At 37.0% G+C, this 26,937-nt stretch overlaps 2 protein-coding genes across 2 annotated transcripts in view; both read left to right on the top strand.

The window, feature by feature from the left end:
- tmem51b (transmembrane protein 51b) lies at positions 1-20,187 on the top strand. Its single transcript, XM_056468691.1, has 3 exons — positions 1-223; positions 12,236-12,679; positions 18,328-20,187. The coding sequence occupies exons 2-3, from the start codon at positions 12,303-12,305 to the stop codon at positions 18,749-18,751; spliced, it is 801 nt and encodes a 266-aa protein (XP_056324666.1). The 5' UTR covers positions 1-223; positions 12,236-12,302; the 3' UTR covers positions 18,752-20,187.
- Positions 20,188-22,763: 2,576 nt separating this feature from the next.
- skib (v-ski avian sarcoma viral oncogene homolog b) overlaps positions 22,764-26,937 on the top strand; it is a 48,264-nt gene continuing 44,090 nt past the window's right edge. The window contains exon 1 of the mRNA XM_056468084.1: positions 22,764-23,982. Coding sequence (XP_056324059.1) covers positions 23,086-23,982 — 897 coding nt within the window. The 5' untranslated portion in view covers positions 22,764-23,085. The remainder of the gene's footprint in view (positions 23,983-26,937) is intronic.

Raw genomic sequence — 26,937 nt, 5'->3', positions numbered from 1 at the left:
TCTCTTTAGGACCGAGCGTCCTGCTTAACTCTTTACAACTGAGCGCTGCAGTCGAGTTGATTTTCAACAAAGTTCCTGTCTCGGTTTAAGACCACCAATAGTAGATGAAGAGTGTATGAGACTGAAGTTAGAGGATTTACAAAGTGTTTCTCTTTCCTCAAGCGAATGAAAGGACCCCGCGGACGCTCGCCTCACCTGCGGCCAGGAGTGACACCTGCCTCAGGTACGTTCACGACACAAGGTGCGAAGGGCGTTGAGCCTCCGCCGAGCTTAATTTAGGCCCTCAACTTTAGTTTTACCTTTGCGGTCACATTTGTGTTGTTATTCGGCGGCGCTGAGATGTTTTGCTCTGCTCACAGAAACTGTCATCGGAGAAGGTTTATTTTGTTCCAAAATGTCTTAAATAACGCCAGAATCTTGGTCTCCATGTTAGTCCTTTAAAATATGATGCTGGTATATCAAGAATCAGTTACAGACTACTTTTTTGGAGTTCCTTTTTTTTTGTAAAACTGCTTTTTTTAAGTGAAACTCGTATTTGGTGTTTTGCTACTAAAGGCTTGATTACAACAGATTAATGTATTCTATACATGTAAACAAAGCATTCGGATTAAAATCTGAAGGTCATTTATTTTCCCAGTGTTCTTGCCACAGAGAGGGAAAGAACTCAGCAGAAATACGATCGGCTCTGGATGCCCTTATAAAACTTTACCATGGTAACCTGCGAATTTGCATAGTACTAATATAGTTCAACCTAGAGGCTCTGGTTCAACCCTAATAAAATTCATGATACGTTAAAGTGACATTTTGTCCAAACAGTGTATGAAACTTGATCAACTGATCGTTTGAATTAGTGGTATTTATAGTTACAGTGGTTTCCATAGAAACATGCTTGTATAAATATGTAGTTTATACAAAAAAGGGACTTTGTTATACACTAAACTCTTAAGTATGTTTAAGTTTTTAACGTTTATCCTAGCATTAGCTGAACATCTAAATTAAACGCTGACAAATCAGCAACAATAGTATAAAAAGAAATCATTCCCTAGTAATACATGGGTCAAAGATGAGACATCTAGTTTTGGTGTGCACGTCTAATTAAATTTACAAAAATTATTTAAAATGTATGGAGAGCATATTAAATGTAATTAAAGTTATATAATGTGGAAAAAGTAATGTAACAAAATATCTGCGAATTAAAGTTTAAATTAAATATATGAAATAAAATTATTTGTACTAAAAATTAAACATACCAATTCTGATCTATACATATTACACACACACACACACACACACACACACACACACACACACACACACACACACACGCACACATGATTAATCAAATCCCCCCCCAAAAATTTTAATTACATGTGTTTGCATATTTATTTTGCATATTTAAATACAAATATACAAAAAACACAAATGTACAAAACTAATTACATTAATATTTACATATAGTGTATATATTTTTATTGGATCTAAATATATAGACATACACAATTTCTCAAAGATATACATACATGCAGTGTGTATACCTGACAATTTTTATACTATTATGCATTATATAGTATATACACACTAGGGTTGCACGGTTGACTGCTACTATGGTATTAATGTGATACTATGTCTCCAAAATACGGGTGGTGCCACTGTAGTTTGTAAACGGTAGTATCGTCATTAACGGTCTATCTACAATACACACTGTTGCATGTGGAAAAGTCACTAAAATGCTCACACGTTTGTGCAACAATAGACCATTTTATTTGAATAGTCTGTTGAGCCCTTTTGGTGGACTTCGTTGGTATAATTTGTATCTTTATTTTAATGTATTTTTTGTCGTTCAGTTATCTACAAAATCATTTAGGTAAAGTGATGTGCAAATACTTTTTTCAATAATATGGGAATTATGAATTCAATTCAGTTTTTCAATTCATATTTTTCAAATATAGTTTTTCTGACAATTTTCTTTATTTCATAGATTTGAGTTATGAATTTCAGTATCGCAGTACAACTTGGTATCACAATACTTCAGCTGGTATAGTATTGTAACGTGAATTAAAGGTATCGTGACAACTCTAATACACGCACACACACACAGTCATAGTTTTTAAATAGAAACCAGTATTCTGGATTAGAAGTTAAAATATTTTCTAACTTGTTAAAGTCTGCATGACATCAAATTATACAATGTTAATTTTGCTATCAAACATTGTTTGTCTTTAGGCGAGCAATTATTTTTTTTTTCCCAAATTTAAAAACATATTAAGTAAAAAAAGGTTTTGGAGATTTTTATTTAAAATCTGACCGTTTGCTTTAGCTCTGGAATGGCAGTCTTTCTCTGATGACAGATCAGATCTTTGGCATTTAAACTATTGTTAAAATAAATTGAAAAAGCTTGCTACTGTAGTCATTATTTTTCAATCCACCCCCTCCTCTCACAGTTCCAATCCATTTAAAAGACCTTTTATATTTCATTCACATTATGAGTGCCATAAAAAAAAAATCTAATTTATTCTAAACAAGATGCAGTGCAGTGCACTGGGTGAGTCATTGTGTGGAAAATCTGCCATGTTTTCTGCAAGAATCTGTTCATTTAAACTCTGATAAGGTCATGGGGTGCATGTTTAGATGGGCATGTAGTGACCTGTGCTTCTGTGTCTGTTTACTTCTAGACAGGGAGCAAGTGTTGCTCTGTGTATTTGGACAGGCCTTCCTGGCCTTTTGTCATATTTCCCCATTTTATGTTTCTTTTGTTTTGACCAGAATTTAATGTTATTTGCTTTCATGAACTCCTAGTAGACCTGTCACGTACTCAGATTGGCAACTGATTAATATATTGCTTTAGTTTAAAGAAGCACTCCATGTTTTTGGAAATAGGCAAATTTTATAGGTAACCTAGAGTTAATAAGTTAAGTAGAGGTAATGAGATTTACCCGTTATTTAATCCATTCAGCCAGTGGCCCGGTCTGGTGGTAGCACTTGTAGCTTAGCATAAACCATTGGATCAGATTGGACCTTTAGCATTTCATTATCAAAATAATTTTTCTAAACTGTCCTATTTAAAGCTTTACCATTCTGTATATACATCTTGTACTAAGATCGACAGCAAGTTCAAAGTTGCTATTTTCTAAGTTGATATGGCTAGGAACTATACTCCCCTTCTGGCACACCATGGCTGCCGTAGGCGTAATAATATTATGCAGCACCTGAAAATAATCCCCAACTAGGTAACAGCACTACATAATTCCTGCTGCAGCCATGGTACAGCAGCAAAATTTCTTGATTATTACGCCAGAATGAGAATATAGTTCCCAGCCATATTGACCTAGAAAATAGCAATTTTTGTTTTTCGTTGGTCTTGATACACGATGTAACTTACTACAGAAGAGTCAAGCTTTAATTATAAAAATTTTCAAGACTTTTTTATTTATTAAGATGCCTATGGTCTAATCCGATTCATTGGTTTATGCTAAGCTAGGCTAAGGGTGCTCCGGCTAGATTTACAGATGGACTGAATGGATTAAAATATGGTGAAACTCAACTGCTCAACTATAGGATGTTGTAAAATGAGCTCTCTGTGATCATCAGTCATCATCAAATGTGATCAAGAATGAGTTTTACCAGTTTAAAGCATTAAAACAATGCATGTTTGGAATGAATAACAGTGATTTTTACCATCTTTATCACCACAGCCGCATGTCAGTACAATTAGAAAAGAAGACGCTTTAATCCTGGTTTGTGGACATTAAAGGGCACCAATGGTGAAAAATCTACTTTTTAAGCTGTTTGGACAGACGTGTGTATGTATAGTGTATAGGCTGTCATATTTGAGTGAAATAAACACACCCAGTCCTTTTTTTTTTTTTCAATTTAACAACATAAAAACGGTGGACCAATTGGAGCGGTTTTCAGACCGAATGCTACTTGACGTAGGCGTGTGGTCCCCCTGGCCACCGAATTGACTGACAGCTGCGCAGATTAACATGTCCCGGTAGTCACGTGTATAATCAAATCAACAAGAGAGGACGAGCGCAAAGCAACCGGGAATAAAAGCTCTGTTCAGTTCGCTAGGATCATCAATCATCATCAAACGTGATCAAGAGTGAGTTTTACAAGTTTAAAATGTTTTAAAACAGAACGTGTGTAATGAATTATAGCGGTTTACTTCAGCTTTACTTCATCAGCACAGCCGCGTGTCAGAACATTTATAAAAGAAAATGCTTCAATCCTGGTTTGTGGATGTTAAATCAGGTTTATTTTGTACCTTAACATAACAGATATCCATACAGCAGTGGAGATTAACCTGTATCCTGTCACAGCACGCGCTATGTGTGTGTGTGTGTGTGTGTGTGTGTGTGTGTGTGTGTGTGTGTGTGTGTGTGTGTGTGTGTGTGTGTGTGTGTGTGTGTGTGTGTGTGTGTGTGTGTGTGTGTGTGTGTGTGTGTGTGTGTGTGTGTGCGCGCGCGCGCGCGCGCATGCGCGTGTTTGTGTGTGTGATTGTGTCTGCTGCACTGTGTGTATCTGTGGTGTGTGCGCGTGAACTTTGTAACGACATTGTGTGTGACTCATCGTTGCAACTTAACACAACAAATGCATCAAATACTAATTGGTAAAGTTCTTACTGTAGTATTTCTCACAAACGCTACGTGAGATCTGCTTCCTTTATGTCTGTCTGTTGTCTGACGCAGCTGAGGGAGAAGATTAAGGCACGCTGAAAGGCACATAGAAACGGTGGGCGGGGAGGACTAGCCTTAAAGGTGCAGTACAACAAAACTGCCTCCTTGTGCAAAAATCTATAAAATAGAATCTTATAAAAGGTATAATAAAAAATCTGATGGGTGTTTTGAGCTGAAACTTTACAGACTCATTCTGGAGACACATAAGACTCATATTAAATCTGAAAAAAGGGGTAACCTAGGTGTCCTTTAAATCAGGTTTATTTGTACATTAACATAACGGATTTCCAAACAGCAGTGGATATTAACATGTATGCTGTCAATTTTGCCATGCAAAAACAGAGCAAAGTAAACGCGGTGTGTGTGTGCGTGAACTTTGTAACAACATTGTGTGTGACTCATCATTGTACAAAGGCTTGAATTAACGCCACAGCAAATACATCAAATAATCATTGGGAAAGTTCTCACAAACGTTATGCGAGATCTGCTTCCATCATGTCTGTCACTGTGCTGTTTATCTGACGCAGTCGGAGACGCACTCTGACAGGCATGTGGGAACGGTGGGTGGGGAGATCTAGCATTAAAGGCACAGGCAACAAAATCAGCTACATTGTGTTGAGAGCAGAAAATCCCAATTTTCTGAAAGGAATAATAAATAATCTGAAGCGTGTTTTAGCTGAAACTTTACAGACACATTCAGAAGACACAAAAGACTAATCTTAAATCTTGAAAAAGGGCCAAATATGTGCGCTTTAAGACTGGAATTATGAAAAAAAGCTGTTTTGTCGCATCATTTCTTATTTACCAACTGATTTTTACAATCACTTTGAATAAGACTCCTGCTAGCAGTCTTGAAAAACAAATGCCAGCTTTTTTTTGTGAACTAGTTCACACATATTACAGTGCTTGTCATGTCTTGTTCTGTGACAAACCTGTTTTATTAGTGATCTAAATGAGTAAGGCTTTCTCAAACTAATCACACTCTTTATTTCAACACAGACCATCACACTCTTTCCATCTGCTTTCTCATCTCTGTTCTTCATTCCTCTAAAAAATATGAAAAAATAATCATTGATTTGTTCTTCATACTTAAGCTACTCGATGTAAATTACACTGCGAACATTATAAAACGTTATTGACCATTTACTCTTCCCCTGAAGTAAATTACACCCACAGGGGGATGAGTCATGCTTAAAGGTCCCACAATGGCTGTGATGGTGATTTCTTCCTTAGTGCTCTACCTGAGAACACACAAATCCACATATTAAGATGAATCTTGAATTAATATACTGAATAATCAGATCATTTTGCTAGATTATAATCATCTTTTTTTTTTGTCTAAATTCAGTTTTGCTAATAGACAAGCTTGTTCGCAGTGTATTATTGTGAATTTAAAGTAGCTTTCCCCTAAAATGACACCCCTTCCCCATTTCCATTCTGAGCAGTGAAGTGCTCGCATTCAGCAGTGAACAATGCTGTGTTGTTATGGCAACAGTTAGTGTACGGCAGCAGCATAACCTCTGTGCACTGGAGGCGTTTTGGGTGATTTTTGTGGTGCTTGCAACTAAACCTTGATTTCAAGGACATTCGTTGAAAGCTGTTGGGAGATTGAGCATAGATGTGGGAAAGATTATAGTATGTTATCTTGAATGCACTTGTTTTTTGACATTAAAATGAGTGTCCCTTTTACTTAAAAGTGTAGTTTACCAAATCCAATCAAGTTTTAAGGGAACGTTCAACTTATTTTTTTTTTTAAATAGGCATTTTACAAGTTAAACAACTCATTCATCCATTCATGTTCTTTTCGGCTTAGTCCCTTTATTAATCTGGGGTCGCCACAGCCGAATGAACCACCAAGCTGCAACCCATCACTGGGAAACAACCATACACACTCGTTCACACACATACACTATGGCGAATTTTAGCTTACCCAATTCACCTATGGCGTATGTCTTTGCACTTGTAGAGGATACCAGAGCAACAGGAGGAAACCCACGCCAACACGGGAAGAACATACAAACTCCACACAGAAATGCTAACTGACCCAGCTGAGGCTTGAACCAGCGACCTTCTTGCTATAAGGTGACAGCGCTACCCATCGCGTCACCGCGTGGCCCAAGTAAAACAACTGAGTTGTATCATTTTAAAATCCATTCAGCTGATATCCAGGTCTGGCAGAAGCCCTTGTAGCTAGGTCTGTCACAATAATCAATATATATCGACTTATCGCACAACACATGAACATCCATGACCTCAATGATTTTTGGTGACGCAACATATATTGCCCATTAAAAACGAATTCTAGCAACATTTTAGCTTATTGCACAACCTCTCTATCTCTATTGAAGGTGTCAGAGTCAGTATGGTTGAAAAACACTGTAGTGCTCTGAAAATAGATCTGGTAGCAGATATCGCAGCCTCGGTTGCTTTTTACCTTGCACTTTTTTTTGATAACATTTATTATTTATTTATTTGTTTAGGATATACGTTTTCACATTCTGATTCCAGTGCCTAATTATTAAATTGTTAAAATGACCAAAATTAAAAGAAATATTCTTAAGAATAAACTATTATGTGTTCTTTGGAAGAGTACTTTTGGAAGAGCATTATTATGCTTTTATACTGTCATTGTGGCATTATATAATGAGTGGCATAAAATGGTCTTGAAATGACATTAATATCATTTATCGCGATATATTTTGGTGCAATATACCGTACAACAAAAAGTAGATATCGTGAGAGGTCTATTTTAACTTAGCATAGATCATTGAATCGGATTAGACCGATAGCATCTCCCTCAAAAAGTCAGCCCCAACTTCAGACACGCCCTCTGTCAAGCGTTGACGTGAATCAGGCGTAATAATCAAGCAGCACCCATTCAATGATAACCAATGTAGCTGCCTGTTTGCACAGGCAGCATGTCTTGCTGTGGAGACATTTTTGAGATGATTCAGAACTATTTAGAACTATTACCAGAATGAGAGGCCATATAGACTTAGAAAATAACTACTTTTAATTTTACGTTAGTCTTAGTACACGTATGTATATGTATATGTGTGTGTATGTAATATATAATATGAGAAGATGACTCCATTTGTTTAGTCATTTTCAGATATCATGCTTTTACGTTGTGCATTTAAACAGGACAATTGCAAAAAAAAACATGCTTTTTAATAGTTTTCAAATAGTTTTCCATTGAGGATTATAGAGTTTATTTTCAAAAAACCTAATTTCTGAAAATGTTTAAATCTGGTGGTTATCTGTTTTTGCAAATGTGTGTGAGTGTATCTTTTTTTCTTAAAATTAGGTCCTGTTCATATTGCAGTATTTTATCATAATACTTGTATGTAAGAACTTTAAAGTGTCATATCACCATATCCTTGCCAGTACACAGCCCCAAATACATGATATAATGCTGCTATTTGAGCAGTTTAGTAATCATAATTATATTTTTGTCTGAAATGTCATATTTGCCTTTCACATTTTATGACTTTCCAACTCAGACCGGAAGCTTTTTGTGTCTTGCTCAACAATATAGGGTCAAAGTGTGCTCATTGGGTGTGTAAGTGATGCTTTATCTTTGTTTTATTATTTTCATAATGCCACACGCGCACAGAATGATGGGAAATGTATTGTTCAGAATCAGAATGAGTTTTATTGCCAAGTGTGCTTCACACACACAAGGAATTTGTTTTGGCTACAGAAGCTTCCAGTTTACATAAAGTGACAAGTGACAACACAAAATAAATATGAAAAAAGGCGATAAACATTAAACAGAGATGCAATTAGTCAAAAAAATCTGAATGTTGAATTGTATGTACAGATTTGTTATAAATATACAGGTTATAAGGTGCTGTGTACAATGTGAATGGAAAAGGTAATGCATTGTATATTGATATAAGGTGCTGTGTATAAGTGCGTATGAGAAGTATTGCGCATGTTTATTGCACAGTAGGGGAATATTTAACTGTTCATGAGGTAGAAAGAAACCTTTCCTGTGTCTGGCTGTTTTTGTACTTGGTGCTCTGAAGCGCCGATCAGACCGTAACAGTTCGAACAGGTAGTGTGCTGGGTGCGAGGTGTCCAGAGTGATTTTGCAAGCCCTTTTACTCACTCTGGAAGAGTACAGTTCTTGAAGTGTAGGAAGGGGTAGTGCCAGTGATTCGTTCAGCAGTCCGGACTATTCGCTGTAGTCTACTGAGGTCTGTTTTGGCAGCTGAACCGAACCAGACGGTGATTGAAGTGCAGAGGATGGATTGGATAACAGCTGAGCGTAACTGTAACTGTACGCTCCTGTGGCAGGTTAAACTTTTTCAGCTGACGAAGGAAGTACAGTCTCTGCTGGGCTTTCTTCACAATAGAGTCTATGTGAATGTCCCACTTCAGATCCTGAGAGATGGTGATGCCCAGGAACCTGAATGACATGATGGTGAGTGTGGGGAGTGCAGGGGGGTTTCTCCTAAAGTCCACTATTATCTCCACTGTTTTGAGCGTGTTCAGCTCCAGGTTGTTGTATCTGCACCATAAAGCCAGCTGCTCCACCTCCTGTCTGTATGCAAACTCGTCACCGTTCCGGATGAGGCCGATAACAGTAGTGTCGTCTGCAAACTTAAGGAGCTTTGTGGAGGGGTCTTTTGCTGTGCAGTCGTTGTTTCTGTCAGAAAGCTGGTGATCCATTGACAGAGAGAGCTGTGATGGGACGATGGTGTTAAAGGCAGAACTGAAGTTCACAAACAGAATCCTGGCGTAGTTCCCTGGTTTGTTGACTCATGGACTAGTGAAATGAGTTGTTCGTATAGGGTTGCATATAAAATGTAGAAATGTGCTCAAAAACATTTTTTTTTTTTTTTACATTCAGTGTTTAAAAGGCAAGTGCTTGTTTTACACCTTGCATTTTTTTACACCCTCCCAAAAAAGTGTTGGGTAACACTTTTTAAAAAAATTAATTCCTTAGGTAAATCATTTGTTAACATTAACTAACTATAAAGATTCTTGTGTAGCATTTATGAACCATAGTCCAACATTTACTAATGTGTTATTAAAATTGTTGTGTTTGTTAACATTAGCTAATGCACATTGAATTAACATGTTATTTAAGTTAGCTAACATTGATAAAGATGAATAAATAGCATAATAAATCTATTATTAATTGTTTGTTCATGTTGGTAAATGCATTCATCAATTATTATTTTTGAAGTGTTACCTAGTTATGTACTCACTTAAATGTGAAACACCGTGCTTCCGGTTAGATCATACCTCAATATCAATGTCATTGTTTATTAAAAATGCTGAAAAATTATTGACCTATATTATTATAATCTTCATTTATGATTTTTAAAAAGAAAAATAGTGCTTTCTTTAGTTTGCTTTGAAAATTCACTTTTTCAAAATGTACTTCCGTTATTTGGTACGATTGCATTCATATCAGAAGTGAACTGTATCAGAGTTCGTATGAACTGTACCCAAGACCACCTCTTTCAGGCAGACTTGGGTACAGTTTACGGGTGCACACCTGAGTTCAAAAAAACAGCGTTCACACTAGCTAAACGTACCGTACTTTGATGTTAAACAAACCCAGGTGCAGACTAAAAGTGCAAGTGTGAAAGCACCCTTAGACTCCAGAGCTTTCTACTCTTTCCAAATATGAAATTTCATTCATTTTTAACATAATTTACAGATGACTTACCAAAATGTCATTGATTGTGATACATTGATCTGCTTTGGAACGATAATTATTGTGAAATATTAACCTTGTTACAATTTTAACTGGAACTGTATTGTAAAATTGTAATTGTAACAACTGTTTATACAAAAAAGTTCAGGTTATTTAGAATAATAATAATTTGATGCCAAATTAAGAGCGCAGCCACTAAATACTAATTAATTTTCCAAAAATATATATCTAAAAATATATATCTATATATCACGTTTTGATCACTTGTCAGCAAGAAAAGTTTTTTAAATCATTTAAAATATAATCAAGTTAAAAATTTTAGTAAGTACAGTAACATAAAATTTTAGTAAGTACAGTTTAGAATATATTCATTTTTACATAAACATGTTTAACGATAATAGAACTTTATTTCACCTATATTTTGATATTTTATTTGAAACACTTGAATTCAAACTTCTTTCTATTTCTATAAAATTGCTTATTTTTATTTGATATAGACTTCAAAATGGGACGTCCCGTCTCAATAAACAGGAAATGAAATCATGACTCTCCAGAAACATTCTCCTCTAATCTAACATAACTTGAAAACTGCTTTTATGAAGAGTTACAGGATCTTCTCCATACATGGCAGTCTTCTCCATCTCCATGTATTTTTCTCCATGTTTCCATTTGACCTCTACAGTGGCATTTTGCCAGAGGGATCTTTTTTGCTGTTGTGTCTGTCTCCAGTGAGCTGAAACACAGAACCTCTTTTCTTTCTTCTGCTTCTTGGCTTCTATTCCCAGTCATTTCCAGGAAGTGTTTCCTCCTTGCTGGAATGTTTATAAAGTTTGTCTCTCTTTTTTTTGCTTTCATGTCGCAGTGCAAGTCTCATCCTCCCTTCTGCTCTGGAATGATTGCATATTTGTGATAGCATTTTTAGCCATGTGCTCCTGCTAAATCAGTTGAGCTGAACATTAAAAACATATATTTAATGTTTTTAATGGAATAATCAGCGTTTAAATTGTTATATTTATTTGTAATAAGCATATGTATATACTGTGTTTTATGTATAAATATTTAATATATAAATATAAATAGACATTTTCTCAAACACGGACATGAATGTGTATTGATATATAAATATACACAGTAGAATGAACAAAAAATGACATTATAATGTTAATAACAAATACATTGCAACATTTTCATTACTTGGTGCTATCAATCAATTTAGTGCATCCAAAATAAGTGTCTATTTTATCTACTGTTTTTTTCTACTACTATACTGCTATACTTTTTCTTATATATGTTTGAATTGCTCTGTTAAGATCTTCAGTTTGTTATGACTATTAAACTGTTTTTTTTTTCTGAAAAATTCAATAAAAAGACTTGTCTACTAAAAGTGTCTATTTAGATATGTGTGTATTGTGTACATTTATTGTGTATATACACGCATACATACAAGATTTTTTAAAAGATTCTGTATAAATATGTTTGTTTATATACATTTTTATATGTAAAAATAAAAGGACATTTTCTCAAATAGGCATGTGACAATGACAGTTTATTTATATAGCACAATTAAAAAAAACACAAGTTGACCCATGTGTTAACAAAAGCAGTCACAAACAAAAGACAAAACCAAGTTAAAACGTACAAAGAATGAAAGAAAATAAAAGCTTTACCGGGTCAGAAATTGGTGAAACATAAAAAAAAATTCTGTTTGACAAAGCATTTAACAAATGAATGGGTTTTATTTTAAGTTGTTTGTATGTATGTATGTATGTATGTATGTATGTATGTATGTATGTATGTATGTATGTATGTATGTATGTATATGTGTGTGTTTCCTCATCACTCAAATATTTATAATGTTTGTCTTTCTTTTTCTTTCATGGCACAGTGCAACTCTCATCCTCCCTTCCGGCCTGAATAAGTGCATGTTGGTGTCTTGAGAAGTGTTTTCAGCCATGTGCTCCACCGGGCAGCCTCTGTGTGCGGGAAACAGACCCAGCAGTCGTGGGGGCTCCAGTTCGGGCTCTCAGTATGCCCTGTGTGCTCTTGGTGTGGGTTTGGTGGCACTCGGGGTGGTCATGATCGTGTGGAGCATCGTCCCTTCTGAAGCCACAAAAGTGCACAATGTTACAGCCGCCAATAATGGAAGTACCAACAGCGATGAGACCAAAACGTCATCCATCGCATTTGTGCTGGTTGGCTCCGGGGCTGCCATGCTCTTGCTTGCTATATGTTTGGGGGTGAGGAACAGGAAGCGGAGGAGACAGGGGGAAACTGCGGGTGCAAACGCTGCTGGTTATGTGGATCATGTGCATAGAGTTCCGGACGAGGAGTGAGTATGAGTATTTTATGTTCAAATTTTTATCGTTAAAAAAATAATATTATAATACAAATTGATACAAATCCGTGTCTTTTTTGTTGTTTTTAAGGAATTAAACAAAGAGGGATTTTTAATTTTTCATTCATTCATTCATTTTCTTTTTGGCTTAGTCCCTTTATTAATCTGGGGTCGCCACAGTGGAATGAACTGCCAACTTATCCAGCATTTGTTTTATGCAGCAGATGCCCTTCCAGCTGCAACCCATCACTGGGAAACATACACACTTATTCACACACTCATATACTACGGACAATTTAGCCTACCCAATTCACCTGTACCGCATGTCTTTGGACTGTGGGGGAAACCGGAGCACCCGAAGGAAACCCACGCGAATGCAGGGAGAACATGCAAACTCCACACAGAAATGCCAACTGACCCAGCCGAGGCTCGAACCAGCGACCTTCTTGCTGTGTTGCGACAGCACTACCTACTGTGCCACTGCATCGCCATTTTTAATTTAGATTGTTTTTTTTTGTTTTTTTTAAATAAGAGAAAGATAAAATTGATAAAATTAAGTTTACAGAAAATGTACTTACAACCAACTGAATGTCACAGTCATTTAACAACCACAATCAAATGTTCAGATACGTTGTCATTAGCTATGTTTCAATCCACCTATTTTTATGTGCATTTTGGATATCCGCATAAAAAAACGGTTGATGGAATCACCAAGATGCGCGATCAATTTTGAAAATGCACATAAACATATGTGCTTAACTGAGTAGGATAAACTTTTTATTCGATTAGAAAAGATGTGCGTAAACTATAATGGAAACACTTTTACCGAACAAATTCCGGTATTCGCATTAAAAAAGTTCATGTGATTTTGTTATAAGAGATAATGTAATGATAAAAATGTGTGCCAATGGACAAACCAGCAGGCTGAGCACACTGTAAAACATCTGAAATGTTGTTTTGGTCATTCTAAAATGCCTTAACCATTTCAGTATTAGTGTTATTATATTATTATCTCCAAAACTGTTGACAGCGTCTGTGCTCTGCGTCTTACGAGTTCAAACGCAGCAGCGTGTTCACTGCGTGTCAGTATTGCCTTCAGAGGCACAAGTCATTTATTAAATGAAGAAAAGATTCACGCAGTTTCTCTTATTGCAGAAAATTCCATTTTTACTGTCGAAATTTGGCGCCAGATAATCAGGAAGTGATGATTTTGTTTGCTTTGACTCATTGGATGGAAACGGTGCTTTATTCGCACATCTTTACGCGATATTCCAGTTGTGGCGTATTAAGTTAATTCGCATTATGGGTTGAAACATAGCTACTGTTGAAAGTAAATATGTGCAATTAAGCAGTATAAGTCGATGACAGTTAAAAACAAATAAATTAAATTACTAAGAAATAAAGAAGGAGAGTGCATCTATTAAATGTAAGGGAAGGTTGGAGGCTTTTTAAAAACCGTTTCAAATATTAAAAGGTTACTCTCAGGTTTGCCATGGAATTTCTGGAATATCATGGAATTTTGCAAGGTCTATCCACTTATCAAAGGTGCAGCATGTAACCTAGTGGTTGAATTTGGTATTGCACTCCTGGATCAAAAGACACGCAAGCACAGGTTGCCAGATTGACATAAGTGTACCTGACAATCGAGCCTGAAGGCTGATTTGAACCCTTTTTAACTAAAAGCAAAGGCACGCGATAGAAGAATAATTTTTTTTTATACTAAAAGGAGATTTTGTCCAAACCAACACCTGAAATTTATATTTTAGAAACAGCTTCTATTTCTTACAGGTGAACAACAGGATGAACTATGATCACCTCAGCTACACCTCATGTGCTTTTTTAGTGTTAAATGCTAATAATGTGAGTTTGAATGCCATTTTACATGACATTTATTGCCATACTACTGAAAGCAGCAGCAGATACTTGATCTCAGATCTTAACAAACTTAAGAACTGTGACTCGGTGCAAGCCAAGTTACAAAACAAATATCATTCAGCATGCACATATAATAATGTTAAAGAGGTTTAACATGTATTAATTAGATTATAAACCTTATCATTTCGTGAGTTAGTGCATGTTCTGTGCTTCTGAATGGCTGTATTTAAATTTCTGTTGTTTCATCTGGTGCAAACAGCCAGATTGCTTATTACTGCAAATCTCGTCACGTAATGTGTTGTTAGGACATGGGGTTACCATGTAACCTGCTCACCTAATGTTTATGTTCATAATATTTAAATTATTTACTAATTAATAACCTCATGTGGAACTCTGAAATAGGGTTTGTCCGATAGGCATAACAATGCTGAGCCGGCATCGCAATCCTCCGCCCCGCCCCCGTCATAGCAGCAACCCGCTCGCGAAAAATACACACTAGAGCAGGTCGCACACCAGAAGCGCCACTTGGTGGTGCGTCGCATAGCCCCACACAGCACCATACATTTCAGAACTCTAAACATAGGTTTCTATCAGGGTACACACACTGTCGCCGCAAGTCGGCGGCGCCCAGCCACGATTCAGGACACTCATTTTTTCTGCCGCGCCACAGAGCGACAGAATAGCATGCGAATGTGTGTGTCTGGTGTGCGATACTTTCAACTGTCATGTGCGCCGTGTCGTGGGGCTGAGCGATGCATCCGGTGTGTGACGGCCTTTAGACCCCATTTTCACTAATATGTCTTAGTTTTAAAATTTTAGAACGAAAACAATCTACGTCCACACTGGCGTTTCACCTAGCTTTTCTGAACAGATCTCCGTCCACACTATACCACTGAAAATGCACATCACGTGACCACGAACACACACACACACACACACACACTGGCATGCCTGCAGCATATGCGCACGTCTGAGCTCCAGGCAGTCAACGGGTGCTTTGAGGACAAAAACCCAGAGAGCAGTCGGACAATTTATCAAATGTACCACTGGATCGCATCTCACTAAAGTTGTTAAATGTGATATTTATTCAATCTTGTCTCTATCTAACAACTCATCAGTCTTTTGAATCTATAAGGTAACGTGTCACAGCATCAGTACACTGCGTCCATTTTTCGCTTTCACTCTAGTAAGTTACTTAGTAAATTTTAGCGAAAACCTCAGATACTGTTGGTTGGTTCCTGTTGGTTGTGCACCTTTTTTACCAACCAAGTTTGTCGATGCCATTATAATGTCACAGATCACTCTGCCCATTCATGCCAGAGTCCTGCGGAAAATGTGATTGACAGGTGGTAATTTGTGTGTAACTTATCTTTATTTATTTATGATTTGGTTATGGGTAAAACAAAGACCATGTGGGTAAGGTAGTTGAAACGGTAGGCTACAATTTCATTTCGGAGTCTGCTACTTTCCACCAGAGGACGCATTTCGTTCATGGACACATACTTTGAGACCCTTCATGACTGAATGAATCAAATACATGGTTTTCCAGCAAGGCAATCTGGGGTGCTGAAATATAATTAGCTAAACTGGCATTGGCGGGTTAAAATAACCAAAACAAAGACAGCGTTCCGGCACGGAAAGCACATTTTCAAAGCAGAATATCTGACTTCAGCATTTTTTTTTCAGGTAAACAAGAATGTTCACTTGACATGTTTCTTAAATATCTGCAAACATATTATGGTATTTATGTTTTAGAAGAGTCAAGTTGCATACAGCACCCTTAAGTGTGACATCATGCAAAGCAGCTTCTGGGTCCTATCGCTATTTCAAACTGTATAGGGAGACTCAACAAATGGTAATAATAAATGTTAACAGAGCGATGTAATACTTTCGAATGCTTTGTATCCGATGGCCAGAAAGTGATTCATTTTTTATAAATTGTTAAAATATTGTTGTCTGTGATGCAGCAAGTCCAGACACTTGTGTACACCATGATTTCATATAAAATTCACTTAAATGTGTGATACGACTAAAAAAAGTGGTCAAAAACAAAAATTTTCTCAATAGAAATAAGTAGCGGCTTGGACCTGGAAACAGTATTAGATATGTCACGACTTAACAAGCGGATTCCAGACTTTCATTTCAGACAGGCATTTTTTATTTTTTTATGTCCAAGTCATGGAATATCATGGATTTTTGTTTGTCAATTAAATTGTACTTTTCATGTATTTTTTTCTCTTTAGCATATTGTCAGACTGCATTCAAATATATTAAAACAATATGATAAGAAAATGTGTGTTAAATTACAACGTTTCACAAGTTGTTTCGTTTTGCTAAAAATGAATGGAAGTGAAAATCTTGGCACATTTAAAGGTCCCCTAAAATTAAAATATTGTTTTACAGATATTACTATCAGTTTGTTAGTGTTAATGATATCTAAAATCTAGTGTGCTCTAAAACATTGACAAAATGGGAATTTGTAAGATATTAACATCCAGAGCTTGCAGTTTGTCATGTCCGCCTAAATGGATTTTTTTTAACATCACCTCATACTTTAGTTTCTCATCAAATCTTCTAACCAATAAAATGCTCTGTAGTATCTGACATGTGCTAACCGCTTAATGAGGCCTCTCATTGCTTTGTATTTGATGCGCTTGAGCTCAACCACTCTCACTGGTAGAGCTGTGATAAAAATGTATGCTATTGGCAGTTTTGTTTTAAACAGGAGGAGTTACTCTTTTCCGCTCTCTCTTCATGTTTCATTTGAGATTACGTCAAACATTTAATAGAAAACGTACATTTCAAAGCACTTCCCGCCACCTTTAAATTACAATGGCCATGCTGCTCTTATATGAAACAGATGGTGGATAGGTCATGGAAAATGAGCTTTTTAGTCTGTAAAATCAGGGAAAAGTCAGGGAATTTGACATTTGACTTAAAGTGGGAACCCTGTGCTCGCCTTCAAGTGATTTCAAAACATTGAATTTGTTTTTGAGTTTGACGATATTTTGACAAATGTTTGTGACCTGTAGTCTGTTGGTGGCCGACTTCAATAGAAACAAAAACATTTGTAAGACAATGGCTGCTAGTTTCAGCATTCTTCAGAATATTCTGTTGTGTGTGAAAAGTAAACAAACTGATGAGACAAGTGGAGAGGAACTAAACGATGACAGGATGTTTATTTCTGAGTGAACTGTTGCCTTTAATGTCCATGTTTAGGTTATGAATGAGTGAGAATTGGTAAAAAATTAAATATAAAATACTAAATTATATATAAAATGCACTTTCATATACAGAAAATAATATTTTACTGGATATTTTTCAAGACACTTCTATACAGCTTAAAGTGACCTTTAAAGGCTTAACTAGGTTAATTAGGTTAACTAGGCAATTTAGGGTAATTGGGCAAGTTACTGTATAATGATGGTTTGTTCTGTAGGCTATCGAAAAAAAAAAATACTGCTTAAAGGGGCTAATAGTTTTGACCTTAAAATGGTTGATTAAAAATATTAAACTGCTTTTATTCTAGCCGAAATACAACAAATTTGAAAAAATATTATCAGACATACCGTGAAAATGTCCTTGCTCTGTTAAACATAATTTGGTAAATATTTAAAAAAGAAAAAAAAAAAAATCAAACGGCGTATGTTATTTATAAAACCTGGTATACTTGATCTTTTCTTTGCCATGACATAGCTAGAAAAGCTGATATGGCAATAAGCTCAAAATTCTCTTTCTCTCTCTCTCACTCGCCATGTCTACATTAGCTCAGCTGATGAAGCAGCACCAACCTACGACGTCCCGACTTATGAGGAGGCAGTGACCAGCGGCCAGTACCCCATTCGCCAGAGCAACTTGCGCCAAAGCTACCAGCTCCCCTCCTACGAAGATCTGATCGGTGCCGTTGAAAACGAAGGCCAGCCACCGAAAGAAGGTAACATCCAAGAAGCCCCTCAGCCTCCTCCAGGCCCTGGACCCCAGCCTGCAGCCCCAGCTCGCAGCACCAGCAGAGCCAGCCGAATCCTTAGACCCCTGCGGGTGCGCAGGATCAAGTCTGAGAAGCTCCACGTCAAGGATATTCGTCTGAACATCCAGACCCCTGCGCAGGGTGGAGTGGTGACCATTGAACCACTGACTCCACCACCGCAGTATGAGGACAAACCCCCTCAGCTGCCCACCGGAGCAGTGTAACGAGCTCTGTGCACGAGCTGAAAGTTTTCCATTGGTTTCAGAATATGCCAACTGATGAAATAGGTTATGTTTGTGCATGTGCGCTGTCTCAGCGCTGCTTTTACAAAACACTAAAGCCTACTTGAATGTGTTTTTTTATAGAGAGCAGACCTTTTCTTGTTTGAAGAGCAGTGTGTTATTGTTGTTTTTTTATTTAAATCCACATGAGGAAGGATATGAATGCCACAGAGAAGCTCCTGTGAGAGAGAGAGATTCATAGTTTACTTCCAAAGAACTACAATGTACGTTGCTAAAGCTAATAACAACAGGAATTATTATTAGATGATGACTTAGTGTTGACATTTGCCAAATGTCATTTACTTACTGTTGAAAATACTTTTTTGAAAACAAAAAACTCAAACATTTCAAAAACATTGGGAAGGCTTTGTGAAAATCTGAATGTTCTGGTTGTCCAGCTTCATTTTTACTCTAAATATTTAATGCAATGCTCTTAAACTGGATTCCTGGAGGGCAGCAGCTCTGCACAGTTTTGCTCCAACCCTAACCAAACACAGCTGATCCAACTAATCAAGGTGTTAAAGACTACTAGAGACTATTAAGCAGGTGTGAGTTGGCAGTGGTTTGATCTAAAACTATGCAGAGCAGTGGCCCTCCAGGAATTGAGTTTGAGACCATTGATTTAATGCATATGGACCAGATGGCCAATTTATGTAAATGCTAAATTAATTTGTACTAATAACTAATTTGCTAAACTAATTTATTAGGTTTCACTCTGATTAATCCAATTCTAACATAATTAAGTGTTCTGTATGTCTTTTAAATGAGCATCACTGCCTGATCTGTTTGGAGTAAACTGTTTTAACTTTTTTATATATTGCTTACTGTTTATAAAGGGTGAAAAATTTCTCTAAACTAATTGGAATATAACCTCACCCCAATCATGTTAATGTGCATTACTTTAAATATATATTATGTGTTATTAAAAAGAATGTCTGGCGACAACAAATGAAATTGCACCTTGAGGGACTTTAGTTTCTTGCAGAACTAAAGACTGAATTACAGAAGTTTGAAAGATTTGGCTACCGTTACACCTACAGTTTGGAAATACAAACCATTGTACAGCAGATGAAGTGGTTTCAGTCAAAAAAAAAATGTTTTTGTGTACATGAGCTAAATTGCCCTTTCAGTCAGCACCTTTTAGGAAATGTACTTTTGTTTTGTTTTTTTGTTTACAATTGTTGTCTAGTTTTAATTCAGTTTAGTTTTTTTGATTGGGGTGATCAATCTTGGAAACTTCATGGCGTTACTGTAGATTTGCTTGTAAAAAAAAAAAAAAAAGGAAAAGGATTGTGGTAATTGTGACTAATAATATTTTAAAGCATAAGTGCTGTATGTTATTTATTTCTTGTGGGATTGAATAAAACTGTCTGAATCAATGTTTTTGGTTTGCCTCTACAGTTCACTGTATACGTTTAGAAATAATGTATGGGGGTTTGTAACGCCCCCTAGTGGCTGACAATTATACAACCAGCATTGCGTTATTGTAAATCAGAGATGCCCAAACTGACTCGCGATTTGGCCCACCATCCCATTTGAGAAAAGAGGGAGAATTTTTGTGGAACGTTGCGGTATATGCTTTTAATACACCTTGTCATTTCTAATTTAACGTAAGCTTTCATTTGTTAGTTTTATTTTTAAACAACAAAAACACTAGCTTGAATTAAATGTATTAATTACATGTTGTAAATGAATCCATTGTTTTTTTAAATGAGCATACTGTTGCTCAGCGGATAGAGCACAATTTCTCACAAGTCCTCCGTGAGCAAATCAAGGCGTGTATTCAGCAATAAACTAGTGTTACAAATGGAATCCTTATTTTTTTATTATAATGGGTTCATTATAAAATGTAAAAATATATAATGGATTAGTTAATATGATTAAAGTAATGTTTTCTATTTATTTTTAAATGAACAAGGAAATTATTTATAGAAACTTTGTAATACAGCTTGATATATTTACTTTTATCCCATTGCGCTTAATCAAGTTTGGTTTTTGGCCCTTCATAAGAAAAAGTTGGTCGCCCCTGCTGTAAATTCACACAAATATGATTGCATTTTTTCCAGTCTTAATTTTTTTTTAGATGTTGTTTGACAATCTGAATAATGATTTCAATATGATGATGCTTATTTGACTCTGTGACTAGTCTAACAGACTGGATAAAGGTGAGTAAATGAGTTTTTATTGAATTATTTCTTTGAACAAATAAACAACATTGTTTCTTTTGCCATTATCCATGTTATTATCCTTACCACAGCCCACTCACTGTATTAATTTCCTCTTTTTTTTCATTTATTTAACATGTTATTGTCCCATTTTTGTCTCACTTACTGTGTATTTTTTTCTCATTTCAGACATCAGCCTGTGTGTGGACTTAAACCTGACAGGTATTTGAAGCCAAATCAAACTGTACTGATGAGTCGCCTGTGAGAGCTTAACACTCATAATCAATCACTACATGAACAAGATTTCATAGGAAATTGATTGAACCTAGTGTTAAATTTCACGCCACCCCTCTCGAGGCCTGTGTGCCAAAATGAACCATTAGACAAATGCCTGCGATTTTCTAAGTTCCATGAAAAACAAATTAAGCTGTTACAGTTTCACCCAATCTAAACAGCAGTTTGAGTTATGCCTTCACTAAACTCTGCTCTTGCAGTTTACAACATGGCTCATAACGGCACTTTGAGATAAAAGTGCATTTTTATTGTTGAGTCGGTTTTGTCCAAATATTTTCAGCACTGTAAAGTTGTTCTCAAGAAATCAACACTGGATAACCTAAAGCAATCCAAATGTTTCAGATTTTTGGGTTTTAAACTGCATAACACTTTAAACAACTTTAGTTGTGGCTTCAAACAGTAGTATATCAGCATATTATATGGTGAGCTTGAATGTTTTATTCTCATTAGTCAACCGTGCGGTTTATTTTAGCTTTATGACATAGTAATAACTAGTGCAGAGTTTTTAGTCTTCTTTAAGTTTCGAGATGTTTTGTTTTATTCATTTTAATTAAGTATTTTAGTGAAAACGTCCAATTATTAATATGTTATGTCAGCTTATTTTTATCTTAGAGCCAACAAATGTTTTTGATAGTTTATTTCCAGTACATATTGGATAAAGTATTAATAATGTATTGTAATGTAATGTATTGCAATGTATTGATTTTATTGAATAAGTGTATTATATTTTTAAATACAAAAAATATATATTATCTACATTAATTGTTAACTTGTTTTATTTAAAAAATATGTATATGTGTATGTGTGTGTATGCATGTATATGTATGTATGCATGTATATATGTGTGTTTATTTGTGTGTTAACATTATATTTGTGTGTTAACAGATGTTTTAACATCTCTCAATGTGTGTTTATAAAATCAGTTAAATATGTAAATAAGACAGCATTTGTTATATTTCCTTTACCTAAAATTTAAATGTAAGGTATTAATGCAAAAATAGTAATTTTATTGCTATGTTTAATAGTAACATTTTAATTTAAAATCTAAAATGATTTAAAACAAAAATAAAAATAGTTATTATTTTTAAATTCATAAAAATATGTAACATTATTCCATAAGATTTTTTTATGTATTTATCAAGAAACAGCATTAATGTTCACTGCGTAAACATGCGAAACTATACTTAGACGGTCAAAATAAAAGATTAGCTGACATGAATAGTTAATTGATTTATAGGCCATTTCACTAAATGGTATAATCCGCTGCTGTTCATATTCATGAGCTTTAAAGTTTGTTAATGAAAGTTACTATAGCCCGTCTAAGTAAACTCCTCCTCCTGCTGCAGCAGCGCCTCTACGTGTGGTTTGTGTTCCCGCTTTTGCAGCTGCTCGGGCCGCGGGGGGAGGCGGCGCGTCTCCTGGAACAGCCAGCCCGGGGAGTCAGTCACATTCTTGGCCGGGATTCAATGACTGAACCAGACACAAACAAACACTGAGGGAGAGAGAGAGAGAGACTCGCACACACTCTCATAGTAAAGCGGAGGCAACTGCGCTTTTACACCAGCCACGCATTTTGCGCGAGAGTACTGTGATTTACACAGATTGAAGAATTACATTTCGACCAAAACTTTACACTTTTTTTGTGGGGGAGGATTTTCGCCTCGCTCGGAACTCCGGTTCTTTCTGGTACGACTTACAGAATCGGACATGAAGCAGTTGAATGGATTACGAGGCGGTGTTTTACGCTTTCCGAACTGACACGGACTGTCGCGACTCACATTTATGAATCTGTTGTGATTAAACTGCCCAGGTTTAAACATGGAGGCTCCTTCCAGCTTTCAGCCGCATCCCGGACTTCAGCAAACTCTCAAGCAGTTTCACTTGAGCTCCATGAGCTCCCTCGGCGGACCGGCAGCCTTCTCGGCCCGGTGGCAGCAGGACATGCTGTTCAAAAAGGACGGTAAGAGCGCCGAGGTGCTTGTGAACCTCCCCGCGCAGACGCCCCCGGTCATGCCGGGGCCCCTGTTCATCCCGTCCGACCGCTCCACCGAGAGGTGCGAGACGGTCCTGGAGCGGGAGACTATTTCGTGCTTCGTGGTGGGCGGCGAGAAGCGCCTGTGCCTGCCGCAGATTCTCAACAGCGTCCTACGAGACTTTTCCCTCCAGCAGATCAACTCTGTGTGCGACGACCTGCACATCTACTGCTCCAGGTGCACAGCGGACCAGCTGGAGATCCTTAAAGTTATGGGCATCCTGCCCTTTTCGGCCCCCTCGTGCGGACTCATCACCCAAACAGACGCCGAGCGCCTCTGCAATGCCCTCATCTACGGCGGCACGTTCCCCCCGCACGCCGACAAAGAGTTGTCCTGCTCCATCGAGCTGGAGCGCACGGAGAAGAGCTTCAAAGTTTACCACGAATGCTTTGGGAAGTGCAAGGGCCTCTTCGTACCCGAGCTCTACACCAGCCCCAACGCGGCGTGCATTCAGTGCCTGGACTGCAGGCTCATGTTCCCGACCCACAAGTTCGTGGTGCACAGTCATAAAAGGCTAGAGAACAGAACCTGTCACTGGGGCTTCGACTCGTCCAACTGGAGGGCTTATATTCTTCTGGATCAAGACTATAGCGAGAAAGAGGAGAACAGCACACTGCAGCAGCTCCTCACTGAGTTAAAGGGAAAATTTGAAATGGGGAACAAGCACAAGACATCTTACAAGGTGAGCTCAGCCCTTCAACATGAAAATCTGGTGCTCCAGAGTTATTGTGTAATATTTTACTCCCATATATTTATGAATGGTGTGTAATTTTACTTTATTGATTCTAATACTTTTGTATTGATCATTTTCACTGTCTTGTGCGCAATTTGATCACACAACACCTATTATGCTTGTCATCAACTAAAAATGTCCTACATCTGTGGTGAGTAATTAGTTCTTCTTCAAGACCTACATTTCGCATTAAATATACACAGTAGTGATCACACTAAATTGGTTGTGTGAAGGCAAAAATGTTTTGTGGCCATCCGTGTGGCCCTTAGTTCTCCAACAATTTATTAATTGAAAAAAAAAGACTTAAAATGAATTAAGACAAGTTGACCTCAGCCCTTGAAAATGCGTAATAATATGGCCTCTAGTGCTCAACATATTATTGTGTAATTTTTTACTCCCATATATTTATTACTGCTGTGTAATTTTACTTTATTGATTTTCATATATTGATCTTTTTTGCTGTCTCTGGTGCAATATGATCACACAACACCTATTACACTTGGTGTCACATCAAAAAACTGTCCTATAGCTGCGGTTTTCCTTGCTGTTCAGATTTAAAGTAGCGACCACACTAAAATAGCTATTCAAGCAAGTAAAAATGTTTCACGTCAAATAGTTTCACTGCACAAACACACTGTACAATGCAAACCTAGCCATTTCTTTAGTCTATATTCTTTGTTCCACTTAAACATAAAGGTAATGGTTATTTTGAGTTACCCATAGACCCTTTCACTGAACAAATCTTTAAAAAAACACTTAATTTGTTTGTATGAAGAACATTTACAATATTCTTAAGGATGTTTTTCTAGGTTATAGTATGTTAAAGATTGGATGGATGTTAAAGGTTCCAATTAGGAGCACAGATGCCGATACAAAACCTTTATATTTAAGAATATGTTATTGAATACATCACAAGCTCTCCTCTGTCAGAAACATGGGAAGTTTCATCCACCCTTTGAAGCATTTCACATCATTCTTTACCTACTTTTCATGATCATAACAGATCAGCTGAGAACCACTGACCTATTGGTGACTTCTGTTGCTATCTTTTGGGGGAAAAAGTGCACAGTCGGACCATCAACCAACCTCCCCATTGTCTTGTGCCTCTGGATGCACCCAGGGCCATCTGCATATGATAAATGGAGCCTCAATTATGTATTTTATAGGAGCCAGAGATAGATGGGAAAGCTTGGGGAAGCCAGCCAAGGAGGAGGATAAGAGTGCTGTGTAGGACATTGTTTTGTGTGTGTGTGTGTGTTTTGGGTGGGGGGCAGGTTGGGGTTGAGGTCAATCTCCAAAAAGCAGTTGTTGTGGGGTCAGCGATGCCCTTGGTCTGATCAGGCTCCACTCCAGGGTCAGAGACACAGCGAGCGGACAAAAGCATGGCAGTCTCGGGCTGGCTGCTCCTTCCACGCAGCAGCTGTTGAGTGTGATTGTGCTAATGGGTCTACACACATATATGTATGTGTTACCATGGTGTCACTTCGTCGGGCTTGGGATGCATGGTGTGGCGAATGCAGTTTTGTTAATGTGGGAAATGTGAGAGACATGGCACATTTTAGAAATGCAGTGTCATGTATATTTAATAAAAATCTCTATAGGAAAATGCTGGCTGATGTTTTGGTGCACCTTGCATCTGGTTATTACAGTTATGATTAGAAGATTTGACGTAACCTTGCATGCATAGCCTATATTTGTTGAAATTGTGCAGCAAGCATATTCAGGATATATCCGAATGTTCGCACAGTACAGTAGCCGTAATGTATCCAGCAGGGTGGATTTTGTACAGTTTCTATGGTTCATTGTCAGAAGTGTCCCAGTTAGCAAGCTGGCTGAGTCTGTGGGGAACGGTGTACCAGTCAACCTGTATATTAGCCATAACCGCATGAGGTTGCTTGCAAAAAATTCAAGAAACAAAACAACTTGGCACTTTTCATCAAACCTCAGTTCAATTGACGGTTCATATTTATTTGTTTTTGTAATTAAAACATTTAACTCTTAAGCTCTTTTCCTGTCTTGCAGAGAATATTTGCTTCATTTTGTATCTTGCAGAGAGTGTATTTTAGAGAATTACTGCTTCCAAATATTACTTTGATGGGAGGCTGGTCGCCATGGTTATAAGGTTTCTGAATCCTCAGGTTTTTTATGTAATATACTTGTTCGCTGGAGTCAGTGCATACTGAGTTTGCTTTATTTTTAATCATGGGGGAAGATCTGAATTACGGTTGGGCCGATAAACGATATTATATCGAATCACAATAAAATTTGTCAATAACAACGTTAAGCTCTGGACTTTTTTACTCTATATTGATAAGAGTCAATCACACAGCAGAAATATGCAACAATAAGAATCTTAAAGTGTGTTGATATTAGAGACTTACCAAATTTTTGGCCACCAAAAATTTATCGTCCGAAAATGTTATGCCATTTAATGGGTCCTCTAATTTTGTGGCTTCAGTCAATGTTTGGGTACTCTTTTAAATCTGGAAGTAGGGCTGGCCGATTAATCGAAAAGTAGTCAAAATTGACATCCATAACCAATAATTAATTAATTTTTTCCCAAGATGATTTTTTCAGTTACTTTCCCTACTATGTGTGGAGTCACGTGACCCTGCTCTGTTAAGGCTGATTTATAGTTATTACATTATAATTTATACTTATTATACTATTCTGATATTATACTTCTGCCAAGGGCACGTGTACGGTCTGGCGCAGCCTTCGTATACCCGTGCACCTAACTACACGTCAACGACACATAGCACAAGCTTTGTCATTGGTCGGTTTGGTCTTGGTGATGAGGGTGGGCGGCGGAGAGAGCTGCGTTTTAGGCAATGTGTGTTTTAATTTCAGTTGTTCAGCGTGGATGTTCAATAAATTATAGATAATAGATAGTGTGTGTTTACT

The sequence above is a fragment of the Danio aesculapii genome, chromosome 11, assembly GCF_903798145.1.
Source record: "Danio aesculapii chromosome 11, fDanAes4.1, whole genome shotgun sequence".
NCBI classification, from domain to species: Eukaryota; Metazoa; Chordata; class Actinopteri; order Cypriniformes; family Danionidae; genus Danio; species Danio aesculapii.
This window is presented reverse-complemented; position numbering and strand designations above follow the sequence as displayed.